This window comes from Puma concolor, chromosome B2, assembly GCF_028749965.1.
Source record: "Puma concolor isolate L17-30 chromosome B2, mPumCon1.1.hap2, whole genome shotgun sequence".
NCBI lineage: Eukaryota > Metazoa > Chordata > Mammalia > Carnivora > Felidae > Puma > Puma concolor.
Genome location: NC_141671.1, coordinates 38,092,336 through 38,117,364, shown reverse-complemented (window position 1 = coordinate 38,117,364; position 25,029 = coordinate 38,092,336). Strand labels below are relative to the sequence as shown.

The 25,029-nt window shown below is 38.0% G+C and overlaps 1 protein-coding gene across 5 annotated transcripts in view; it reads right to left on the bottom strand.

Annotated features, from left to right (window-relative positions):
* DNAH8 (dynein axonemal heavy chain 8) overlaps positions 1 to 25,029 on the bottom strand; it is a 347,525-nt gene that overhangs the window by 231,341 nt on the left and 91,155 nt on the right. For all 5 annotated transcript variants that reach the window (XM_086706753.1, XM_086706756.1, XM_086706755.1 and 2 more), the window contains 7 exons: positions 24,379 to 24,494; positions 18,353 to 18,459; positions 12,801 to 12,876; positions 11,448 to 11,640; positions 3,448 to 3,644; positions 2,753 to 2,879; positions 145 to 380 (listed from right to left, as the gene is read on the bottom strand). In XM_086706753.1, the coding sequence (XP_086562879.1) occupies positions 145 to 380; positions 2,753 to 2,879; positions 3,448 to 3,644; positions 11,448 to 11,640; positions 12,801 to 12,876; positions 18,353 to 18,459; positions 24,379 to 24,494 (1,052 nt within the window). The remainder of the gene's footprint in view (positions 1 to 144; positions 381 to 2,752; positions 2,880 to 3,447; positions 3,645 to 11,447; positions 11,641 to 12,800; positions 12,877 to 18,352; positions 18,460 to 24,378; positions 24,495 to 25,029) is intronic.

Below are 25,029 nucleotides of genomic sequence, written 5' to 3'. Positions count from 1 at the left end.
CTGATACAAGTCTCGAACTCACAAGCCACAAGATCATGACCTGAGCTGAAGTCGGACACTTAACCAACTGAGCCCCTCGGGTACCCCTCTCTCCTTTTTGAAAAGCATCTCAAGAAAGAAAAAAAAAATGCAATCATTTCTTACTTCAATTGGTCCCAAAGTCATGTCCATTTGAATTTCATTATCACGGATACATGCTAAGGCTTCCATTGCAAATCTGACATCATCTAAATCACGGATAGGTCTAGATAACTTTTTCAAGTATTCATTGATGAATGCTATCATGTCTGACATTTTCTTTTTGTATTCTTCATTCAAATATCGACAGAGTAACATCTTCCATGCTTTAGCCTCAATTGATAAGGCCAATTTCATTGGCCCTGGGGAAGAGGAAAAAAGATCAGAATACAACTGACATACTGAAACTATTTACTTCATGTCTAATCTGAGCATCCATCACTGTACTGCCCTATTTGATGATCACTAGAGACATGTGGTTACTGAACACTTGAAATGTAGTCTAAATTAAATGTGCTATAAAGTTACTACATTTTGAAGACGCAATTCCTCTCCCTATAGAGTATGTTAAGCTGTACATGAGAAGGACACTAGAGTCTATGGAGAAGAATTTTCGAAATTAGTTCTAGCACTGCCCAAGGTGAACTTTGCTCTGTTTCTGGTCATCCCGTTAGCAGCCCTCATTCAGTCCTCCATATTCTTCTAGGTAACCCCACAAAGTGGAGTGTAATATATTCTTTTGTCTGCCAAACCTGTCCTCATTTTCCCATTATTCCACTCCCTACCTCATCCACATATTAGAGAATGTGTATAACCTGACCTTGTACCTGGGCCTGATTGTCCCAGTCAATCCTGACCTTCTATCTGACATTAAGAATCCTTTTCTTGTTTGGAATGAGACTTGAGGGGGAACCATGTGGTCTGGGAAGCAGAAAAAGTCATGCACAGAGGGAAGAAGAAATGAGAGGCAGAGAGAGTGGATTTCCTCAGCTTCCTGTACTGTCCCTGGTTCTGGTTGGGACAGTTGCTGCCTAAGGCCCAGTTGCCTCTTGGATTCTGGGATATATGGTTTTCTCATAAAAAAGCTCAGAGAGGTTTCTGTTCCTTGAAAACAAAGCAGTTCTAAAGTCAACTCTATCTTAACAATCCTCACACATTCCTCTTTTCCTCTCTTGGTATCTCTCAAACCCCCAGCCCTGCCATGCTTGAAACATGATCGCTTCCCCTGCAATTCCCAACAGACTGAGAGGACTAGGGAGCTGAGGAGACAGCAGCCTGAAAAGAGATGCACAGTCAACCTGTGGGTTGAAGCTGTGAGATCTTATCTCATGAGGTCTGCACCTCGTGGACCTCTCTTCTCCTTTTCCTCAGGCCCCAAGCATTCAGCCCTCCTTCCCCTTTCTTCAGAACTATTGCCACCTATTCCATTTTTCAGCTTCCTTTCTCAAAAATCAAGCCACCAGCCAACTCTCACACTGTGCTAGAGTTGATTTGTGTATGAGGAATCACAGCACTAACCACTATGAGAAAACAAATGGGAAGTTTAAATGATAGTAATAATAATAGGCAAATTAATTTTCCAAAAGTCTACAGTTCTTGGAATGATTGCCCCTGAGGTATAGTTTCTGGTTTCTAACTGAATATCCCCTCCAAGTGCTTGTGATTCTTCCCCAAATTAAATACCTTCTTGATAGATATAATAATAGCACTTAATATTTATTGAACTCAACTACTTGTCAAGTACTATGTCAAGTGTCTCATATAAAGTAGTTCATGAGGTGGGCACTGTCATTATCATCAGCAGAAGAGACGGCAGTTAAAGAGGTCAGGTAACCTTGATAGTCAAATTTGAGAGTCAGTTACACTTACTCCTTAAGGATAGACCTGCAAATCTACTTACAATGGATAGTTGTTGTAAAATAGGTCATTCGAATATCTCCTGAGAATAAAATCTTCTCACAAACTTCAAGCAAGATTGATTGTATCTCTGTAACCATGGCAATAAGGAGCCACCACAACCCAGTTTTAAACCCAAACCGCAGACCAACAGACCTCAATTTCCATGCTTTTGCCAACCAATCAGCACCAGCCCCTCCCTTCTGAATGTCAACCAATCAAAAAGAACATATCCAATAAGCCCACCTCTGAGCACCAACCCATCAACAACAGTCTCACCTGAGTAAGCATCCTTCTACAGGTGATGTTAACCTATCTACACCCATAGTGCTTGAGCTCCATGCCGCCCAGACACCCTGTATGAGATGGGGCAGTGTGCTCTGTGGAGAACACTGTGCCTGAGCAGCACAGCTCTCCCTTAGTCTTGTAGTCAGTAAAATTAGCTTGGGCTTTGTATTTCAGATATTGAATGGCTGTCTCATCATCCTGTGATATTCTAATCCCAAGTGGATTAGCTTCTCAGGAAACCTCAAACTGTCTGACTCTTATCTCATGTATACAACTCCCTCCTCATAGTAACCCCAAAAAGTGTTTCAAGTGTAGTTTGTTTGCCAATTGAGGACTTGGGCAGTGTACTGATTGTATTAAGCCACCCTTGTATATTATGTATGAAGAATATATAATAATATATTATATAACATACAGATTATATATAACGTATATGCATGTATATATGTATACCATATATGTATATGAAAGGTAGCTTAGTAACTGCTTTCTACATAACGTAACATTTCATATGAAAATACAGACACTTTACATCACATTTTAAAAATACCTGTATGCAGTTCAAGTGCTCCTACAACAATAATAGGCTTCAACTCATCAATCTCCTGTTCAAAAGTAGCAAAGTGTAGAATTTCTGATCTGGTTTCAGTCAGAGAGGGGTTGTTAGCCAAAAACTCCTGTAGTAAGGAAACAGGAAACAATGTTTTCTTTAACTTTTGGACAGTATAAATTTCACACTGCTTTTTCTCTTTTTTTTTTTTCTTTTTTTTTTTCCTTATATATTTTTCCACTTGCATATCTGGCCAGTAGCTCAGTAAAGAGAGGGATGAACTGGTAGTACCAGAAGATGAGGAGATGAGGCCAAGTGAGGAAATTTCATAGTCCACCATGAATAACTAACTGAGTTATTCATGTGTCCTTAAGTCTCTAACCAAAAATACAGTTGAATCTATGTAAGCGTGACACGCCCTTGAATACCCAGCCTCTGAATGTCTGGAACATAACTGGTACCCAACTGTTTACACAAATTAAACGAAACCTGCCTGAGCCTCATTACCCTCAGTTGCCTCACAGTGTCACTGTGAGTACGGCACAAAATCCACTATGTTAGATGCTTGGCCTTTTCAGGTTCTTGACCTCTGCTCATGAGTTCCTGTCATCATTCTGATACTTTCCTGCTTCTCTCACACACGTTAGATATAAACAATTAAAACCCAAACTGCATCACAATTAGCCAAAATACACCTTCACTTTCACGTCTCGGTCCTCTGTCCAGAGCGTCTTGTACTTTTGAAAGTCCTGCAAGGCCTCATGAGCCACCTTCCGTAGAGAATTCACAGAGGAAGAAAGGAGGAGGACCAATTTGGAAATATCCTTGTGCTCCGCTACCCCTGGATAAAAATTCTTCAGCTTTCTTGCAGTAATTACTTCTTCCACAGGCTCTGAAAACAGATGGTTTTATAGAGAGATAACTTCTATATGCAACTTCAAATATTATCAATTTTAATATTTACAGACTTCTTTCAAGCTGGATTTTCTTTTTTTTATTATTATTATTTAAATTCAAGTTAGTTGACATACAGTGTAGTCTTGGCTTCAGGAGTAGATTCCCGTGATTCATCACTTGCATATAACACCACCCAGTCCTCATCCCAAACAGTGCCCTCCTTAAAGCCCATCACCCATTAAACCCATCCCCCCATCCAACACCCCTCCAGCAGCCCTCAGTTTGTTCTCTGTATTTATGAGTCTCCTATGGCTTGCCTAAACCACTGTGTCAGATTTTGAGGCCTAGATTTCTTTAATGTGGGAAAATTGCTTTCAGAGAACAGAACTTAAAGACACTGATTAAACATCCCCACCCCACTGCCACATAAGTCCTTCAAGGAAAGAAAGGTCAAAAGAGCTAAAATTGTTGCTCTATAGAACAGTATGGTGGTTAAAAGAGATGCCCCATACTTATTACCCATATAACCTTTGGCCAGTTTTTTTTTAATATGAAATTTATTGTCAAATTGGTTTCCATACAACACCCAGTGCTCATCCCAACAGGTGCCCTCCTCAATGCCCATCACCCACTTTCCCCTCCCTCCCACCCCCCATCAACCTTCAGTTTATTCTCAGTTTTTAAGAGTCTCTTATGGTTTGCCTCGCTCCCTCTCTTTTTTTTCTCCTTCCCCTCCCCCATGGTCTTCTGTTAAGTGTCTCAGGATCCACATAAGAGTGAAAACATATGGTACCTGTCTCTGTATGGCTTATTTCACTTAGCATAACACTCTCCAGTTCCATCCACATTGCCACTAAAGGCCTTATTTCATTCTTTCTGATTGCCAAGTAGTATTCCATTGTATATATAAACCACAACTTCTTTATCCATTCATCAGTTGATGGACATTTAGGCTCTTTCCATAATTTGGCCATTGTTGAAAGTGCTGCTATAAACACTGGGGTACAAGTGTCCCTATGCATCAGCACTCCTGTATCCCTTGGGTAAATTCCTAGCAGTGCTATTGCGGGGTCACAGGGTAGATCTATTTTTAATTTTTTGAGGAACCTCCACACTTTTCCAGAGCAGCTGCAATCTTTTCAGTCTTCATGGAAATACTTGTGAGGATTAAATGAGACAATTTATGTTTGTCCTCAGCTCAGCATCCGGTATATAGAGATCATGCAATCATTATTAGACACTACCATAAACATCTCTTGCGAAAATCTGATCATGTCACTGCCTTGATCAAAATTGTCAAGTATTCCCCATCAGACAGAGACTATACAAATACTTTTATTTGGTCCAAACAATGCCTTACTTTTTCAAAACAGCTGTGAACAATTAAAAATCATGATATTTCATGTGCAATTCCAGATTTTCAACTTCTCTTTTAAAAAGGTTTAATCTTGGGGCGCCTGAGTGTCTCAGTCGGTTAAGCGTCCAACTCTGGCTCAGGTCATGATCTCACGGTTCATGGGTTCGAGCCCCACATCAGGCTCTGTGTTGACAGCTCAGAGCCTGGAGCCTGCTTCTGATTCTGTGTCTCCCTCTCTGCCCCTCCCCTGCTCATGCTGTCTCTGTCTCTCAAAAATAAATATATGCAAAAAAAAATTAAAAAGGTTTAATCTGGGGGGCACCTGGGGGGCTTGGTCAGTTGAGCATCTAACTTCAGCTCAGGTCATGATCTCACAATTTGTGGGTTCAAGCTCCACATTGGGCTCTATGCTGACATCTCAGAGCCTGAAGCCTGCTGTGGATTCTGTGTGTGCATGTGTGCATGCGTGTGTGTGTGTGTTTGTGTCTGCCCCTACCCCGCTCATGCTCCCTACCCCACTCATGCTCAGTCTCTGTCTCTCAAAAATGAATAAACGTTAAAAATTTTTTTTAAAGATTTAATCTGGTAGTACAGGGTCCATGTTCCTGCATGGCAAGAATTAGCTGAAGCTGAGAAGCATCTCTAAAAAGGGCATCCCTGGTGAATTTGCCAGTCCCCTCTAAGACCACGTCACTCATTTGCTCTTTTGTTTTAATTTTAATCAAAATTAAAGCAAAAGAAAGTACACGGTATTTGGCTGAATTAACTAAGTAACTAATGTTGCATGTCCTGGTAGTTGTTTCCCTTTTATCGCACAGAAGCATCCCACTGTGTAGATATACCTCATTTTGTTTATCCATTGATCAGTTTTTAGACATCTGGTTTGCTAGCAATTTGAAGCTATTAACAAATAATGCAGCATAAACATTCACATCTTTACACAGACATATGATTTCATTTGTCTTGGATAAATTCCTAGGGGTGGAATTCCTGAGCCAAATGGTACAGGTATGTTCAACTTTTTAAGGACGTGCCAAACTGGTTCCAAAGTGGCTGTACCTTTATGTACATTCCCACCAGCGATGCCTTAAAGTTTCAGGCTCTTTATCAACAATTGGTATTGAAGATTATTAAAAATTTTTATTCATTCTAATAGGTGTGCTGTGGTGTATCATCATAGTTTTAATGTGTATTTCCCTAATACTAACGGAGTTGAGCATCTTTTCATGTGTTTTTTAGCCATTCATGCACCTTCTTTGTTGAACTAATCTTCTGACAATTTGGGGAGGGAGATAGTCTTATTATTCAGTTTGAGTTTTTTATATATTCTGAATACAAGTACTTTATGCCAGATGTGTGCATTGCAAATATTTTCTCCAAATATATGGCTTCCCTTTTTAATGTTTTGAATAGTGTCTTTTGAAGAGCAACCGTGTTTACTTTGACTGAAGTCCAGTTTGTCCATTCTCCTTGTCATGGATCATGTTTTTGCTGTCATACCTGAGAAATTTTTATATAACCCCAAATCACTAATTTCTTAAAATTTTTAAATTTCTTTCTAAAGAAATTTTTATAGCTTTAGTCCTTGTATAATTGACTTTGAGTTAATTCCTTTGCATGGTTTAAGAGTCCAACTTCATTTTTTTTTTTGCATACGTATATCTAATTGTTCCAGCACTGTGTGTTGAAGAGACAATCACTTGCCCCATTTTTTTACTTCATATCCTTTCAGAAAGTCAGCTGACTCTAAAGTTTATTTCTGGATTGCCTAGTCTGTCCCACTGATCTACATGCCTATCTTTAGGCGAATACTGCACTGCTTTGATTATTATAACTCTGTAGTCTGTTTTGAAATCAAGTATTCCAGCTCTATTATCCTTTTTCAAACTAATTTTGGCTATTATAGTTCCTCGCATTTCCCTATTTCCTATTCAAATTTTAGGATCAACTCAATTTCTGCAAAACAGCTTTCTAAATTTTGATAGAAAGTCCACCAAATCTATAGATCAATTTGGGAGAATGGCTATCTTAGCAGTACTGAGTCTTCCTCCAATCCATGAACATGGTGTTACCTTTCAGCAATGTTTTGTAGCTTCCGATGTACAGGCCCCTACACTTCTTCGGTTAAATTTATTCTCTACGATAGTATTATGAATGAAATTGTCTTCTTAATTTCATTTTCAGATTGTTCATTCCAAGTAGTTAGAAATACAATTGAGCTTTGTATGTCGATCTTATATCCTGCATACTTGCTGAACTCATTTATTAATTCTAACAGTTTTGTATGTGCATGTATTCCTGAGGATGTTTTTACATACAAGATAATGTTATATGTTAAATAAAGTCAGTTTTGCTTCTTCCTTTCTAATCTGTATATCTTTAATTTCTTATTAAATCCACGGGATTGAATCTCCAGTATAATGTTGAATAGATGTAGGGAAAGCCAGCTTTCTTAACTTGCTCCTGATCTTAGGGGGAAATAATTTAGTCTTTCACCATTAAGTATGATGTTGGCTCTAAGTTCTTCACAGTTGCCCTTTATCAGGTTGAAGAAGTTCAATTCTATCCCCACACTCTTAAGTTTAACATGAAAGAGGTAGATTTTGACAAATTCTTTCTCTGTGTCTACTGAGGTAATCATGTGATTTTGTCCTTTATTCTATTAACAGGATGTATTTTTTTTAAATCTTGTATTTCTGGGATAAACCTCTTTTGGTTATAATATAGCCTCCTTTTTATATGTTTCTGAATTCAATTTGCTAACATTTGGGTAAGGGTTCCAGCATTGTCATTAAAAGTAAGGATCCTTTAAAGAATGTTTTTAAATATAAAGAAGTCAAATTTAAACATATTTTCTTCTGTGGTTTGAACTTTGTAGGTCTCAAGAATTTTTCCCTACCCTAATGTCATAAATATATGGTGTTATGTTTGACTCCAACAGTGTAATAGAATACGTATATATATTTTTTTAATTTTTTTTTCAACATTTATTTATTTTTGGGACAGAGAGAGACAGAGCATGAACGGGGGAGGGGCAGAGAGAGAGGGAGACACAGAATCGGAAACAGGCTCCAGGCTCTGAGCCATCAGCCCAGAGCCTGACGCGGGGCTCGAACTCCCGGACCGCGAGATCGTGACCTGGCTGAAGTCGGACGCTTAACCGACTGCGCCACCCAGGCGCCCCAGAATACATATATTTTTAACAGTGTTATAGAATATAGAATAATGGATATGAATTTAAGATACTTTTATTGTTTATTGTTTATTTTGAGAGAGAGAGAGAGCAAGCATGAGTGAGGGAAGGGCAGAGAGAGACACAGAGAGAAAGAGAGAGAATCCCAAGCAGGCTTCCCACTGCCAGCACAGAGCCCAACATGGGCCTCTACCCCATGAACCATGAGATCATGACTTGAGCTGAAATCAAGAATTGGACACTTAACCAACTGAGCTCCCCAGGCACCCCTTGAGATACTTTTGTGATGTAATTTAAGTTTTTCCATATGGATAAAAGTTCTTAGTATCATTTATTAAATAAATAGCACATTCTTTCCCCCCTGATTTGTAAGTCTACCTGTGTTATATATCTAATTTTCATACATATGAGTGTTCCTGCACCCTCTGTCCCATTTCATTAATCTATTACCTATCCTTGGACCATTAAGAAATTGTCTTAATTAGTCTGGCTTAATAATACTTCTTCCTATGTGGCAGGACAGGACCCCTACCCTGTTTTTCTTCATAAATATTTTGAGCTATTTTTGGCTTTTTGCACTTCCACATAATTTTGAAAAAGTAATTAAAATTAATTTGACAAATTATAGAAAAAGTTCTGTTGTGATTTCATTGGAATTGTACTGAATTTGCAAATTAAAAAATTGAGTTCTTCAGGTTGTAGGTTTATTCCTATCTTCCATTATGCTATTCAATAATAATTATTTTCTCCAAAAATGCTGTGCAAATATTTTTTACATTTATTTATTAAGTACTTTATGGTTTTGTGGCTATTGAAAACCTATTTTTTTTCTATTACATTCTGTCCAGCTTTATTGAGATATAATTGGCATATAATGCTATTACATTCTAGTTGAATTATTAGCCATTGTAGAAACACTTTTGGGGGCGCCTGGGTGGCGCAGTCGGTTAAGCGTCCGACTTCAGCCAGGTCACGATCTCGCGGTCCGGGAGTTCAAGCCCTGCGTCGGGCTCTGGGCTGATGGCTCAGAGCCTGGAGCCTGTTTCCGATTCTGTGTCTCCCTCTCTCTCTGCCCCTCCCCCGTTCATGCTCTGTCTCTCTCTGTCCCAAAAATAAATAAACGTTGAAAAAAAAAAAAAAAGAAACACTTTTGTATGTTGGTCTCTTACACAAAAACATTACTGAACCTATTAGTTCTAATAGTCATTTCTAGATTTGTTGGATGATCTTTAGATAAGGGTAATCTTAGTCTTCCTTTCCAATTATCTCTTTTTATCATCTGATTGCTCCAATAAAATATTGAATGAAAGTAATGATAGCAGGCTTCCTTGTTTATTCTTCAGTTTAAATGGGAATAAATGCTTCTAAATTTTTCCACAGACATCATTAGCATAAAATCTTTCATATTCCTAGTGTGATAAAAGGATGTGTATGGGTGACTAAAATATATCATATATATAGAAGCATATAAGACAGTAGTTAAAGAAGAACGTGACATATATAAAACATATATTAAGTAAGAAGAAAAATTATTTCAATGTTCTCAGCACCTAGGTTAAGGAGAGAATGGTGACAATATATCAGTTGTCCTCTCTAAGTCCTCTAAAATTACATATTCCTTCCTTACTCCCAGAGGTAACCGGGATCCCGAATTTTCTTTGAAGAGAAGCCAACATTGTTATCTCTAAACAATATATTGTTGAATTTTTTTTAACGGAGTACTAAACACAAACCTAGTTGTAAAGGCAAGAATGTTAATTGCCCATGATAAAAAAGGTTCTCAGAAAATAAGCTGGACAGTTTGAATCTAGTCTGGCTTCAGCTTTCCTCCAAATCTACAAAAGCCCTTTGTGGGGAAGCCATGGGGGATGATCACAGGTGAGTCTATTGCTTATGATCTGGAAAATACAGGTCTCATCGTAATCAGGACATCTGGCAGGGCTGTGTTTATGAGCCATGTAATGGAATCCAGCAGGGATATGGCCAGGACAGTAGCCTAATCTTTTTCCTTTAGGCCACAATTCCTTCCCTGTAGTTCCCAGTAGCAGGTCAAAGCAGAACACTTCCAAAGAACGAAATGAGTTTCCTCAGCTGACCTAGGTTAATGAAAGTAGATTGGCAACTTCATCAGCACATGTGAAAACAAGCAAAATTTAATGTACAGCATGGCATGGTGCCCACAGATAATACTAATGTATACTCAAAATTTGCTAAGAGAGTAAATTTCAAATCTTCTTACCATACACATACACACAAAAAAATGGTAACTGTAGGAGGTGATGGACATATTAATTGTTTTGATTGTGGTAATCATTTCACAATGTAAACATATATCAAAAAAATCACACTGTATACCCTAAATATATGCAATTTTTACTTATCAAAAACAGTTTGGCTTTCTACAGAAGAAAGTGTCCAAAAATGTCCACGGAACGTTGGGTCAGTGCCCTATCACACCCATGATTACTTAAGGGAATAGCTTATATGTACTTCAGGTACAAGGAACATACGACCCAGAACTTCTAAGCACCATGTTTTGGCAAACTAAATTCATTGGTCCAACTACAATGCTGAAAGTAGAATTCTTACTAAGCCTAGTTGTAATTTTCCTCTGAATCTAAGATTACGATAGCGGAACAATGATAAAAATCTTTGTTCCCTATGTCCAAACATAGATGGAAATGTCTGTATGTTATGTTTATGATGGAAGATGGAGAACACTCATTTTTTTACTTTTAAGCAAAATTTACAAATAAACATGATAAAAATGACAGCCACAAACAAGAATGGGATCTTGTCACTTGCAATGACATGGATGGATCTAGAGAGTATAATGCTAAGTGAAACAAGCCAGTCAGAAAAAGACAAATAAAATATGATTTCATTCATATGTGGAATTTAGGAAACAAAGCAAACAAACAGAAAAAAAGAGACAAACCAAGGAACAGACTCTTAACTATAAAGAACAAACAGATGGTTACCAGAGAGGAGGTGGGTTAAGGGCTGGGTGAAATAGGTGAAGGGGATTAAGAATACACTTAACTTGATGAACACTGGGTGATATATGGAATTGTGGAATCACTATACTGTACACCTGAAACTAATATAATACTGTATGTTAACTGCACTGGAATTATAATTTTTTAAAAACTATATGCTGTCATACCCAGGAACAATCATAAAGATGATTTACTAGTTGTTATAATTCTAAGATTCTATTCATTGGAGATGTGCTTTAATACTCTTACTCTCTTCCTTCTTTGCCTGTTTTGTTGTGTTTAAATGCATCAGGTCAGTAGTACGGCTGGGACTGGTGACGACAGGTTTAACTTGACGGGTCGGCTGTTGCCCCCAGTGAGCCACTCCTCTGCTGACTTCCAGGGTTAGCTGGATCATACGGTTAATGGCTTGTTGAATGTCATCCAAACTAGGAACCATTACCTACGGAGAGAATAAATGAATTCCTGGTACTGGCAGCACATGCCATCCATCCCTCTGTTTCTCACCAGCCCATCCCCCACTGGGTGGGACAGCCTCAGCTGGCCCAGTGGAATGCTGCTTTGAGGAGAGGGATATTAGAGGAGGGTAGACTGTGGGCTTTCTCTATCCTGAAGTTTTCCCATTCTATCATTTCCCGCAGGCTAAAAGGTCAAGCATAGTACTTGTCATACTTTCCCCATGAGGGCGGCCGGATGTGGCCAAAAATGGTGGACTGTGTGTTGGATACCAATGAAGCAAAATGACTGAAGAAGCTATACTGCCAAGGTTCTGACCTCAGTTCTTTGAAATGTGCCAAACAGGCAAAGAAGCTGTCCTCCAGGAGGCCAAGCTGTGTAGATGTAGATGGCGACAGATGAGTCACAGATCATTCCTGCCTGGCCTTATCCTATGGCTCATCACAGAATGCACCTCAATCATCCTGTGTGACTCGGAGTTCCAGATGCCAGTTGGCAGCTGAGACATGAGACGGTGGTAAAAATAAGTGTCGGGAGAAGGCACAGGGTCCATGTGCTCAGGGCATGGGCTCTTTCTTTCTATCCTGCCATTTTGGGTTACCTTACAGCTGTGTGTTTGCTGTCGGGATGTGGACTTCTGAGATGGACTATTTAGATAATTTAATGCTTGAAGAAAGAAAAAGCAAGAATGCTTTTCAAGTACTTGCTAACTGATGGCTGAACAGAGATGCTTAACTCATCTCTTACACCATCCTTCAATACACCATGAACTGTGCAGAGTAATTATTTTATAATGGATAAAAATCACATTCTGCTTTTGTTAAATATTCAGATAAAACCAAAAAATACATAGGGCGTGCCTGGGTGGCTCAGTCAGTTAAGCGTCTGACTCTTGATTTCGTCTCAGGTCATCATCTCACAGTCCGTGAGATCGAACCCTGTGTCAGCGCAAAGCCTGCTTAGAATTCTCTCTCTCCCTCTCTGTCCCTCCCTCGCTCGCCCTCTCTCTCTCTCAAATATAAATAAACATTTAAAAAATATGTAGAACCGAGAGGTTATTCTAAATGAAAGTTCAGTGGTAGTCCTATATTTCTTTAAAAGTTACCAGAATATCATTATATTAACTTGAATATTAATTATACTTACCACATTTGGAATCGCAAGATGCACTTCAGTTTTTATGAAGGAAATAACATCTTCTGATCGCCTTCGTCCATATTGGCTATAATAAGATACACATTGAACTTATAAAACTTAACCTAAAGTTTCATAAATAGCTTGATTATGCTACCATTTTCAATCCTAAAAATAAAGACCATTTTCAAAATACCAAATTACATGGAGAAGGTTATTTATAATGAAACCATAAATTTCAGAGAACTAAGAAAACACGTTAATGTTATTTGAAGTAAAATATTAGTCTCCTATACATTTTCTAGTATTTTAATGTTGCTCTCTCTCTCAGTAATAACCATTTAATAACGTTTACTAAAAGCACTGCCTGTTCCCAGCCTTGTAACAGATGCCAGACAAGATCACCAACAAAAAGCATATACCTTCCTATACTTTCATATATACACTTTTTTGCAAGATTACACAGGAGGTTTCTGGTCAAAGCCTTCCAAAAACTGCTTTTGTAAACAACATACTCCTGCTCAGGCAGAAGTACAGACATACAGACACACAAGTGCAAGTAATGAAGAACACACATCACAGCTATAAATTGGTGATCTCCCTCCGCCTTGACCTCTGTCCCCACCCTAGACAAAATTATAATAAATGTCTCATTGCTCTCCACAGCAAGAAATGCTGTCATTACTGAAAAACTACACCTTCCTTTATAAAGATGGGGGGGGGTGGAGGGGCGGAAATCTAAGTAACACAAAGCTTCCACAGTTCAATGTGAAGACCCAACATTACATATTATTAGAAGGAACTCTTCAAACCAAAGCAAGCAAAGGGAAAAAGACCTCTAATTCATAATCCCGTTCTGAAATCCAAGATGCAAAAATAAAACAAGTGTAAACTGTATTTAAAAGAGCACAATCTGAGAACAAGAAGGAGTTTTATAAAGTATAAACAAACAGCTGAAGTAACAGAGGCAGTGAACAGCACACTAGATCATTCAGTAACTTATTTGACAAACTAGAGATTAAAGAATTTTCTAAAATTTCAGGTGCAAAATACAGAGACAGATATTACTTAAAGAAAAGGCAAGAAAAAATTAGGGAAAAGTAATGTTTATTGAATGCTTAATGTATGCCAGGCACTCTTCCAAGCACTTTCCATGAATCCACACATTTCATGCTCACATTAACTATGTGAGGCAGATCTTGTGATTATTATTTGCATTTTACAGATGAAGAAACCAAGGTAGGGAGAAGCTGAGTAACTTACGGAGGGTCACTCAGCCGAGAGACACTTTACTACCTAGATCCAGCACATGAATCTTACATATGGTTGATTAAAGCACAGCTCTTCTCTCATCTTCAGAAGAGACTTGTTTTATCATATTGAAAAGAGTCCTGTGCGCCTGACAGGATTAATGGGAAAAATTACCTACACAAAAACATACAATTTGTGAATTTCCAGAGTAACAGGAGAAATCCTATAAGCTCAAAACAACAGGGTGTTATTTAGAAAACTGGATTAACAGCAGAACCCTCAACTGAAAGTAGGAACAAAAGAAGCCAATATTTACACAATATTTACAGAGTGTGAGAGAAAGAGATTGTGATCCAAGCTGACCTAACCAGCATTCATGTGTTAGGGTAAGAAAAAGACATTTTAGACAAAGGAGGATGTTGCAGTATCATGCTCATGTGTGTCTTTTCAAAAATGACTTAATGCTATAGGACTTATATGTCAACGTGGCATAGCAAGTTCAGACTTCAAAACCACTCTTTGTGCCAAATATGTAACAATCATGGCTAGAATGCATAGGACATGAAGATACTCAAATGCAAGGTTAGCACGTCCATGACTCAGAAATCGGTCAGAAACACATAAACAGCGTGGCCAGGAGTCTGGTCAGGAATTAGGCAGTGACAGTGGAAGGTTGGCTCCTATGGACTCTGAGGCACTGAAAGCACTCCATGTGAGATAGGGCCTCAGCCAGGCCTGCGGATTCAAAGCCAGAAGCTAAGGTAATCCTCCTCCACTTGTAAAGAGGCAAAGCAAAAACAAAGCATAGTCCATCAACCTACTGTCTGCAGCTACAACATCTCCAGAAGGTAAGGGCCTGGGGTGATGAAACAAATCCACAGCATCCCCAGGAAGCAGTTAAGTCAGGTCACTTGTGTACTCCCTGGCTGAACCTGCTGTATCCCCCGTATCTCTTCAGTGGGCAGATATCGTGAACAAATAAGACTCGGGTCTATATCAAGGTTCCCAGGATCATGGGAGACAAAAGTAAAACTCCTATATAGGGAGGCAGGGTGGGAGAGAGAAACATAACACACACACACACACACACACACACACACACGCACACCTTTCATTCAGTGAAGTTCTATAAACTAAAATCCCAATAGGCATGAATAAGTCTTACAGTAAGAAAGAGAATGAAAGGAATTAATAATTGAAACAAAAACACACTCCAGATAAAATCAATGTATAGAAGTAGAACAAACTCTAAAATAAGTAAATTGATAATATTCAAAGAGATAAATGAAAGTTATTTTCTCCCAGCATAATAAGTTACTAAACTAGAAATAAAGAAATAATACAATGCCTGGAAAATAAGAAAAAAGTATTAGTTGAAATATTTAAGATGAGAGAGATGAGATCATCTTTAGACTAGAAAGAGAGATAACTTGCTCATAACATAGCCCAGAAAGGCAAAAAGACAAAGTATATGACAGAGTAGTTAGGAGACACGGAGGACAGACTGAAAGCCCCAAGATTTGCGATGACTGCATATCCATTGTTCCCAGAACAGTTACGGGTTAAATCTGCCCTGACACTTCATCTGGGTAGTGCCCCTACACTTGAAACAGTATCCTGTTTGGAACAATAGATCATGTGGTCAACCTATTCAACATTCAACTACTTAAAGTTCCGTAAGAAGAGAAAGAAAGGAATTTCCCAGAAGGAACAACTGAAAAGGAAATTGCTGAGGATTTTCCAGGATTAAGGAATGCCAGACACCTTGAAATAGAAAGTGCACTCTGAGAACAAAGCAGGATTAAATAAAGACAAATCCACACAAAGAAAGAAAGCTGAAGAACATCAAGGATAAAAAACAATCTTTAGTTAGACTTAGTGCAGACTTCTCATCACCCACATTATAAGTCAGAAAAAAATGAAATACATTCAAAGTGCTGAGAGACAAACAAAAACTTTTTATCCACCTAAACTGTCATGGAATTGTGAGAGCAAAAAAGGCATTTCTCAGACTTAAAATAAAGAATAAGAGCGTTTACCCCTCATATACCCTGACTAAGGAACCAGTGAGATATAAGAAATACACAAGAATCTGGAGGTGTTTTACAATATGCCAGTAAATAAATTATTTTTACGTGTTCAAAAAAAGGCAAAACTAAAACATCAAGCAGCAATAATGAGGTAGATACTGTTCAGTGAGTAAATCATGCCAAGGCCCTTGTAGTGAGAATAAGACTAGAAAACTGAAAAACCATAGACAGTACTTCTTTTTTTTTTTTTTTTTTTTTTTTACCTGGAGCAAAATACATGTATTCTCAATTTAAGGGTAACTACTTAAATAACTGAAGTATAGTAAAGAAAATAAAAGGAAAATATGATCCAACCCAAAAATAACAGATAATGAAATGAACCAAAGAAAACAGACACTAAAAAGAAGACACAAAAGGAAATGTCATAAGTGTAACTATATCAAAAAATTACAATGAATATAAACAAATTAAACTCTACTAAAAGGCAGAGATAATCAGATTGAATTTAAAAATCAGGTATATGATGCTTTTAAGAAATAAAACAAAAAATTGCACAGTAAGGTTTGAATAGAGGGCTAAAAGTGATAAACCAAAAAAGCTGGTAAGGTAAAATTAATGACAGACTAAAAAGAATTAGAGGAATTAGAATTAATATGCATAAAGAAATAAAATAAAAATAAAAGATAAAGTGCTTTAAGCAAATTTAACTAATATAATGCACCTAACAGCATAGCCTTAAAACACATAAAACAAGAACTGAACAAAACAGAAGGAAAATTTGTCAAGTTCACAATCACGTTGGGAGATTGTAAGTGTGATTAAATTAAAATTCAGCCATGATTAGCCAATGAATAAATCTAACAAAAATGTGCAAGACTTTTACACAGAGAATTATACAATTTCATTAAGAAATAGTAAAGAAGACTTAAATGGAGAGGTAATCATGATTCTGGATGGAAGACTCAATATTATAAGGATGCTAATTCTCTCCAAATTGATCTATAGATGCAATGTAATTTAATCCTCTCAAAGAAAAAAGTTAATTTTTCAACAACTTTTGTTTGGTTAACTTATAATTATGGGAAAAAAATACATTGGCCTCCTACCTCACAGAATCACAAAAATCAGTATCATGTGGATTAAATCCCTAAACATAGAAGACAAAACTATAAAATTTTAGAAGACGTTATGAGGTAAGGAAAGATTTCTTTTAAAAGACATAAAAATCACAAGGAAAGGATCAATGAATTTTAGTGTTTCCAAGAAAATATTGATAAACATGAATACTTTAAACTCAGCAGAAGATACCATAAAGAGAATGAAACGACAGGTACAACTGGGAGAAGATATCTGCTATATTATCATCAACAAAGTAATATATTGAGAACGTCCATAAATAAGTCCAATCCAATAGAAAAAAATTGGCAAAAAAGAAAGAAATGAAGGAAGGAAAGAAGCCAAGCCTAGTCAAGACAAGACATGACAAAAGAAAAAAAGGAAACTTCAAGGAAAAGAAGGCACAAATGGCTCACAGTCATGAAAATATGTTCAATCTCATCAGTATCCAAGAAAATGATTATTTAAGTCCCAGTGAGATGAGATTTCACACCCCATTCTTGGCAAGAATTTTCTAATTGAAAAATACCAACTGTATGCAAGGATGAGGAGTCATGGGGACTCTCAGGCTGGGCACTGCATGGTTAAATGAGCTATTCACATACCCCATGGCCCAACTATTCCATTCTTAACAAGTGAAGCAAGAGACAGGTACGAAAATGTTTACATTGGCTTTATTCAGAATATTTCAAACTGGAAACTACCCAAATGACCATCACCAGGAGAATAAACAGATTGTGTATACTCCAACTATACCTAAGTGAAAATAAATTATATCAACATAGATGAATCGCAAAAACATCACACTGACAACAGCATAAATACAGGCAAAATTAAATACTCTGATTAGGGATACAAACTTGGGAAACTATAAGGAAAACCAAGACAATAATAAGTATGAAGTTCAGAATAGTGGTTACTACATTTCGGTGAGCAGAGAAAGGACTGATAAGGGGAATGCTGGTGTTGAATGTTCTTTGTCTTGGCCTGGATGTTAGGAACATGACTGTTCATTTGATCACTATTCTTACAGTATTACACATATATTTTAATACAGTCTTTTCATAAATGTTATATTTTTAAATTTAAATTTATCAAAATAAGAGGTAATATTAGCATTATGTTATGATAGCATTACCAGACTTATTCAGCATATTTTCAACTTGCCTTGAAACAAATATTCTTCTTTTCATTGTGTCCAAAGATAACCGTGTAGCTTTTTGAAGACTGTCTAGCAATTGATGAGAGAAAAAAGCATAGACCTCTTTACATTCCTGTAACAAGAAATCATATTAAAAGTTGGGTTCAGGGCACCTGGGTGGCTCAGTTGGTTAAGCATCTGACTCTTGATTTCAGCTCAGGTCAGGATCTCACAGTTTGTGGGATTGAGCCGCACATCAGGCTCTGTGCTGAGACCACAGAGCTTGGAATTCTCTCTCTCCCTCTCTCTCTGCCCCTCCCCTGCTCACATGCGCGCACTCTCTCTCTCTCTCTCTCTCTCTCTCTCTCTCTCAAAATAAATAAATAAACTTAAAAAATAAAGTTGGGGTCAAGATGATGGCATGGCAAGATCAACTCCCCCACCATGGTATCACAGCAGTCATAGCCATGTCCTACAGCCAGACTGAGTGACAAGTCTACCCACCACTGTGCCACAATCACAGCCCTGCCACAACAGAAGGGCACACAGAGCACACATAAGGGACACCCCTTGAGTGTCTGGCTCTGGTGATAGGAGGAGACTGAAATTCTGGGCACAAGTCCACTCCTTTAAGACTGTGAGATGCAGATGAATAATCTGATACGTAGAAACAAACACAAGAGAATTAGGCAAAATGAGGAGATAGAGGAATATGTTCCAAACAAAAGAACAAGAAAAAAACCTCAGAAAAAGAACTAAAAGAAACAGAGATAAGCAATCTACCTGATAAAGAGTGCAGCAGTCATAAAGTAAACAGTCATAAAGTAACAGTCATAAAGATGAAAGTAACAGTCAAAAAGATGCTCACCAACCTTGGGAGAAGAATGGATGAACACAATGAAAACTTCAACAAAGAGAGAAAATAAAATAAAGTACCAAAGAGAAGTTATAACTCAACTGAAAAATACACTAGAGGGGTTCAACAGCAGACGGGATGAAGTAGAAGAACAGATCAGTGAGCTGGAAGAAAAGCAGTGGAACTCACCCAAAGCAGCAACATGAAAACAGAATTAAGAAAAATGAAACTATCATGAGGGACCTTTGGGACAACATCATGTGGAAAAAGTGCTTATAGGGATCCCACAAGGAGAAGAGAGAGAAAGAGCCAGAAAAAATTATTTAAAGAAATAAAGGCTAAAAACTTCCCTAGTCTGAAGAAGGAATCAAAATCCATGTGCACAAAGCACAGAAGTCCAAGTAAGATGAACCCAAAGATATCCACACCAAGACACATTATAATTAAAATGATAAAAAGCCAGGGTACCTGGGTGGCTCAGTCAGTTGAGCATCCAACTCTTGATTTTGGCTCAGGTCATGATCTTGCAGTTGTGGGATTGAGCCCCACGTCAGGGTTCATGCTGAGTGTGGAGCCTGCTTAGGATTCTCTCTCTCTCTCTCTCTCTCTCTCTCTCTCTCTCTCTGTCTCTCTGCCCCTCTCCCCCATTTGCACTCTCTCTCTCTAAATAAAAAAAAATTTTTTTAATGATAAAAGTTAAGGATAAAGAGGGGTGCCTGAGTGGCTCAACTGGTTAAGCATCGACATTGGCTCAGGTCACGATCTCACGGTTCATAAGTTCAAGCCCTGCATGGGGTTCTGTGCTGACAGCTCGGAGCCTGGAGCCTACTTCAGATTCTGTGTCTCCCTCTCTCTCTGCTCCTCGCCCACTCACACTCTGTCTCTCTCTATCTTTCTCAAAAATAAATAAACATTAAAAAATTTTTTTTAAAATAATCCTTGTTACAAAATAACAACTTGTTACATACACAGGAAACCCCATTAGGCAATCAGATTTTTCAGCAGAAACTTTACAGGCCAGAAGGAAATGGCATGAGATATTCAAAGAACTGAAAGGGAAAAAAAAACAAAACAAAACACTTCCAAACAAGAATTCTCTAGGTGGCAAGATTATCATTCAGAATTTAAGGGGAGATTAATAGCTTTCCAGTTAAGCAAACACTAAAGTTCATCACCACTACACTGGCCCTAAAGAAATGTAAAAGGGATTTCATTATGCTGAAAAATATTGGCACTAATTAATAATAACAAAACATATGGAAGTAAAAATCTCACTGGAAAAGGTAAATATATAACAAAGGTAGTGAGTCACTGACATATAAAGCAAACATGAAGGTTAAAGGACAAAAGCAGTAACATTAGCTAAACTATAATAATTAAAGGAAGTATAAAACAAACAGATGTAAAGTGTGTCACCAAAAATATAAATAGCAGGAGTGGGGCAGAAAAAAGTAAAGTTTTGAATGTGTTTAAATTCAGTTACTGTCAATTTTAAAAAGACTACTATTCAAATGGGATATTTTACGTAAACCTCAGAGCAACCACAAAGCAAAATACAAAGAAAATGAGAAAGGAATGAGAAACTTAGAACACAAATAAAGTCATCAAACCACAAGAGAAGAGAGAAAGAGAAGAAAGGAACAGAGAGAAATTACAAAAATAGCCGGAAAGCAATTAACAAAATGGCAATAGGTATATTCTAATCAATAATTGCTTTAAATGAGGGGCACTTGGGTGGCTCAGTCAGTTAAGCCACTATGGGAAAATTAAGAATAGAGCCACCACATGACCCAGCTCTTTCATTTCTGGGTATTTGTCCCCAAAATACGAAATCACTATTCCAAAAAGATATATGCACCCCTATGTTCACTGCAGCATTATTTACAATAGCCAAGATATGGAAACTACCTAAATTTCCATTGATAGATAAATGGATAAAGAAGGTGTGGTATATTTACACAGGAGAATGCTACTCAGCCTTAAAAAAAGAATGAAATCTTTCCATTTGTGACAACATGGATGGACCTTGAGGGGATTATATTTAGCAAAGTCAGTCAGACTAAGAGAGAGAAATACCATACAATTTCACTCACATGTGGAATCTGAAACAAAACAAAACAAATGAACAAACACAATAAAACAAAAACAAATGCATAAATACAAAGAACAGACCAGTGGCTACCAAAGGGGAAGGGAGTTGACAGGTAGGTGAAATGGGTGAAGGGGGTCAACTGTGGTGATGGATGGTAATGAGACTTATGGTGGTGATCACTTTGTAGTGTATACAGATGTCAAATTATAGAGCTGTATACCTGGAAATAAAATCATTTAAAAAAGAAATACTATTAAATTCAGTGTCGAAAATAAGAACTTTAACACCCCAAAGCAATAATACAATATTAGAAGTGACATGTGAAGATAAATAATAAACTATACAATTTTAATTATATTGTAGAAATAATTTCAATCCCAAATTACTTGTGTATTTTTTAAACAAAAAACAATATTTGAATAACTGCATTTCATAAACCCCCTAGTAAACTGTAAGACCTTACTCAAAAGCCAAAGCTCAAAAACACCTTATTCAAAATAATCCTGGTTTGCTCAATCCTCAAAAGTTGGACCACTTATTAAGTATGGTACATTTCTTAATGCTCGGGGGTATGGGCATAAGTCTATCTTTCAAAAACTCAGCTTATGGCAAGGATATGGAGAAATGGGAACCCTCTTACACTGTTGGTGGGAATGCAAACTGGTGCAGCCGCTCTGGAAAACAGTGTGGAGGCTCCTCCAAAAATTAAAAATAGATCTACCCTATGACCCAGCAATAGCAGTGTTAAGAATTTACCCAAGGGATACAGAAGTGCTGATTCACAGGGGCACATGTACCCCAATGTTTACAGCAGCACTTTCAACAATAACTAAATTATGGAAAGAGCCCAAATGTCCATCAACTGATAAATGGATAAAGATGTGATTTATATATACAATGGAATACTACTTGGCAATGAGATAGAATGAAATCCTGCCATTTGCAGCCATGTGGATGGAACTGGAAGGTATTATTCTAAGTGAAATAAATCAGTCAAAGAAAGACGTATCATATGTTTTCACTCATATGTGGAACTCGAGAAACCTAACAGAAGGCCATGGGGGAAGGGAAGGGGAAAAAAATAGTTACAAAAAGAGAGGGAGGGAGCCAAACCATAAGAGACTCTTAAATACAGAGAACAAACTGAGGGTTGATGGGGAGAGGGGAAGGGGAAAATGGGTGATGGGCATTGAGGAGGGCACTTGTTGAGATGAACAACAAATGTTGTATTAAGCGATGAATCATAGGAATCTACCCCCAAAACCAAGAGAGCACACTGTATATACTGTATGTTAGCCAACTTGACAATAAATTATATTAAAAAATAATATAAATAAAAGATTCCACACTAAAGTGAAAAAAATAAAATAAACAAAAAGCTCAGCTTAGAGGATAAATGTATTTTAAAATGTACATTACTAAATGTATATGGGATAAAACTTCCACCATCCTGGGACCATGGTTTGCCCCTCTGTCTAAGCCCTTCTTTCCCTCCAGAGGAGTCACCAAGTTTATTGGTCAGAACACAGGACAAGTATTGAGCCTGGGCAGGGATCTGGATCCCAAGTCTTGCTTGCACGGTGAGTCATGAGTCACACCTCCAGGGCCAGGCTCTGGCCATAGTGTTCCTATCCATTCTACGCCCTGCTCCTCTGAGACAGGGTGGACCAGCCAGGTTGAGTTGGATCAGAAGACAGGGTTATCAGGCATGAGCAAAGAGAAATATGATCGGGGCTGGTGAATTGCCAGGCTAAAACACAGGCATGACAGAGTCAGTTTTTTATGTTAGATAGACCATTCTGGCAGCACTGTGGAGGATGATGGATGGGAGAGGCAGAGGCTATGTAGGTGGTGACTGCACTAATGCAACTAACTTCAAGTGATCCTCCAACTTTGATGATCCTCCTTTGATGATAATCAGACTTGCTCTAGGGACCCCAGCCAGTGTCAAAGGGAATGCAATTGGAAGAGAAGGACTGGGGCACTTGGGTGGCTCAGTCGGTTAAGCGACCAACTTCAGCTCAGGTCATGATCTCCCGGTTTGGTTGGTGAGTTCCAGCCCCACATCCTGGCTCACCGCTGTGAGACTGTCAGCGCAGAGGCTGCTTCAGATCATCTGTTCCTCTCCCTGCCCCGCTTGCACTCTCCCAAAAATAAATATTTTTTTAAAAAGGAAGAGAAGGATGGCTGGCATGGGCATACACTGCCTCACTCCAGCTGACTCCTACTGCTTGATAATGGCCACCTGGAGCATGGTACTGAGAAGAAATCAACAGCTAAAATCTAGTCTAGCGGGGAAGTGCTTCTCCATCCATTGATGATACCCTTCTTGCCAAAGAAGGTGAAAGTAGAACAGATGTGTGCTATTCATTTCCAAAACAGTATTACAGTGTGTGTTAGAGGTGTAAAATAGAGAAAGAAGGAAAAGAAGGTGAATATGAGGGATTAAAAGAAAACTGACAGGAGGAGGAGAAAGCAGGGATTAGCACACATGTGGGAGCTGCATTTACAACTGAGGCATGACCACAAGGGTGAGGCTTAGAAAGGAACAAGAAACCCCATGAGTCCTTCTCAACCTCCACTCTCAATACATCTCAACACAGTGTTGAAACTCTGTCCACCCAGGGTTTCTCCTGGGGAGGAGTCCACAGTCTATCTGTGGTGCTAGTGAAAAACGCAGATCCTTGGGGCTCAACTGAATCAAAATGTGGCCTTGCAATATAGGTAACTCTATTCAATACAATAACTAAAAACATCTTGAGTCAAATGAATTCTCACTACAATCCCAGAAGTATGACATTTACTATATAAGAAAACATGGTCAATCACAATAGCGGGAGATAATTATATATAACTGTACTGACAGAATCACATTAAAAGGTGATAGTGTTGGGGAAAACTAAAAGGATTTGCTGTATCTTGCCAGATCCTACAGTGTAGCATTGAAAATTATATATTCTGGATTTTGTTATAAATCCAGATTGGTTGTAAGTCCATACAGGTCGGCTGCAGAACTGCCTAGAAGAAGCACCAGTTGGGGGTCATGTATAATCCAAGGAGTAATAATTCTACAACATTGTATGAGGTTATTTTGTAGCAAATACCTTCTTAAATTCATCTTCTTTATCATTAAAATCAGCCTGAGGCAGGATATTAGTCTCATAATCAGGGTTTTCACCCTCTTCTGTTTCACTTCCAAAAGCAACATGTTTCCTCTGTTCTATAGATAAAAGATAAAACAAAAATATAACCTTTAGTATTGAGCATTTGATTTATTCCATATGGCCAAAACTTCCTAGGAAACCCCTTCTTTAAAAGTTCTTAATTAAGGGTGTCTGGGTGGCTCAGTCAGTTAAGCATCTGACTTTAGCTCAGGTCATGATTTCGTGGTCTGTGGGTTTGAGCCCCATGTCAGGCTCTATGCTGACAGCTCGGAGCCTGGAGCCTGCTTTAGTTTCTGTGTCTCTCCTCTGCTCGTGCTCTGTCTCTCTCTCTCTCTCTCAAAAATAAATAAACATTAAAAAAAATTAAAAGTTCTTAATTTAAAAATTTAAGACTTGTTTCTGTAGGAATCATCTTTGAATTCAATTTAAATCACTCATCTCAATAGAATCATAATTCTACTAAGAAATACACTCTTATATATGCTGCAGCTTAGTATACAGAATTAAAAATATTTGGGGGCACCTGGGTAGCTCAGTCAGTTAAGCGCCTGACTCTTGATTTCAGTTCAGGTCATGATCTCACAGTCATGA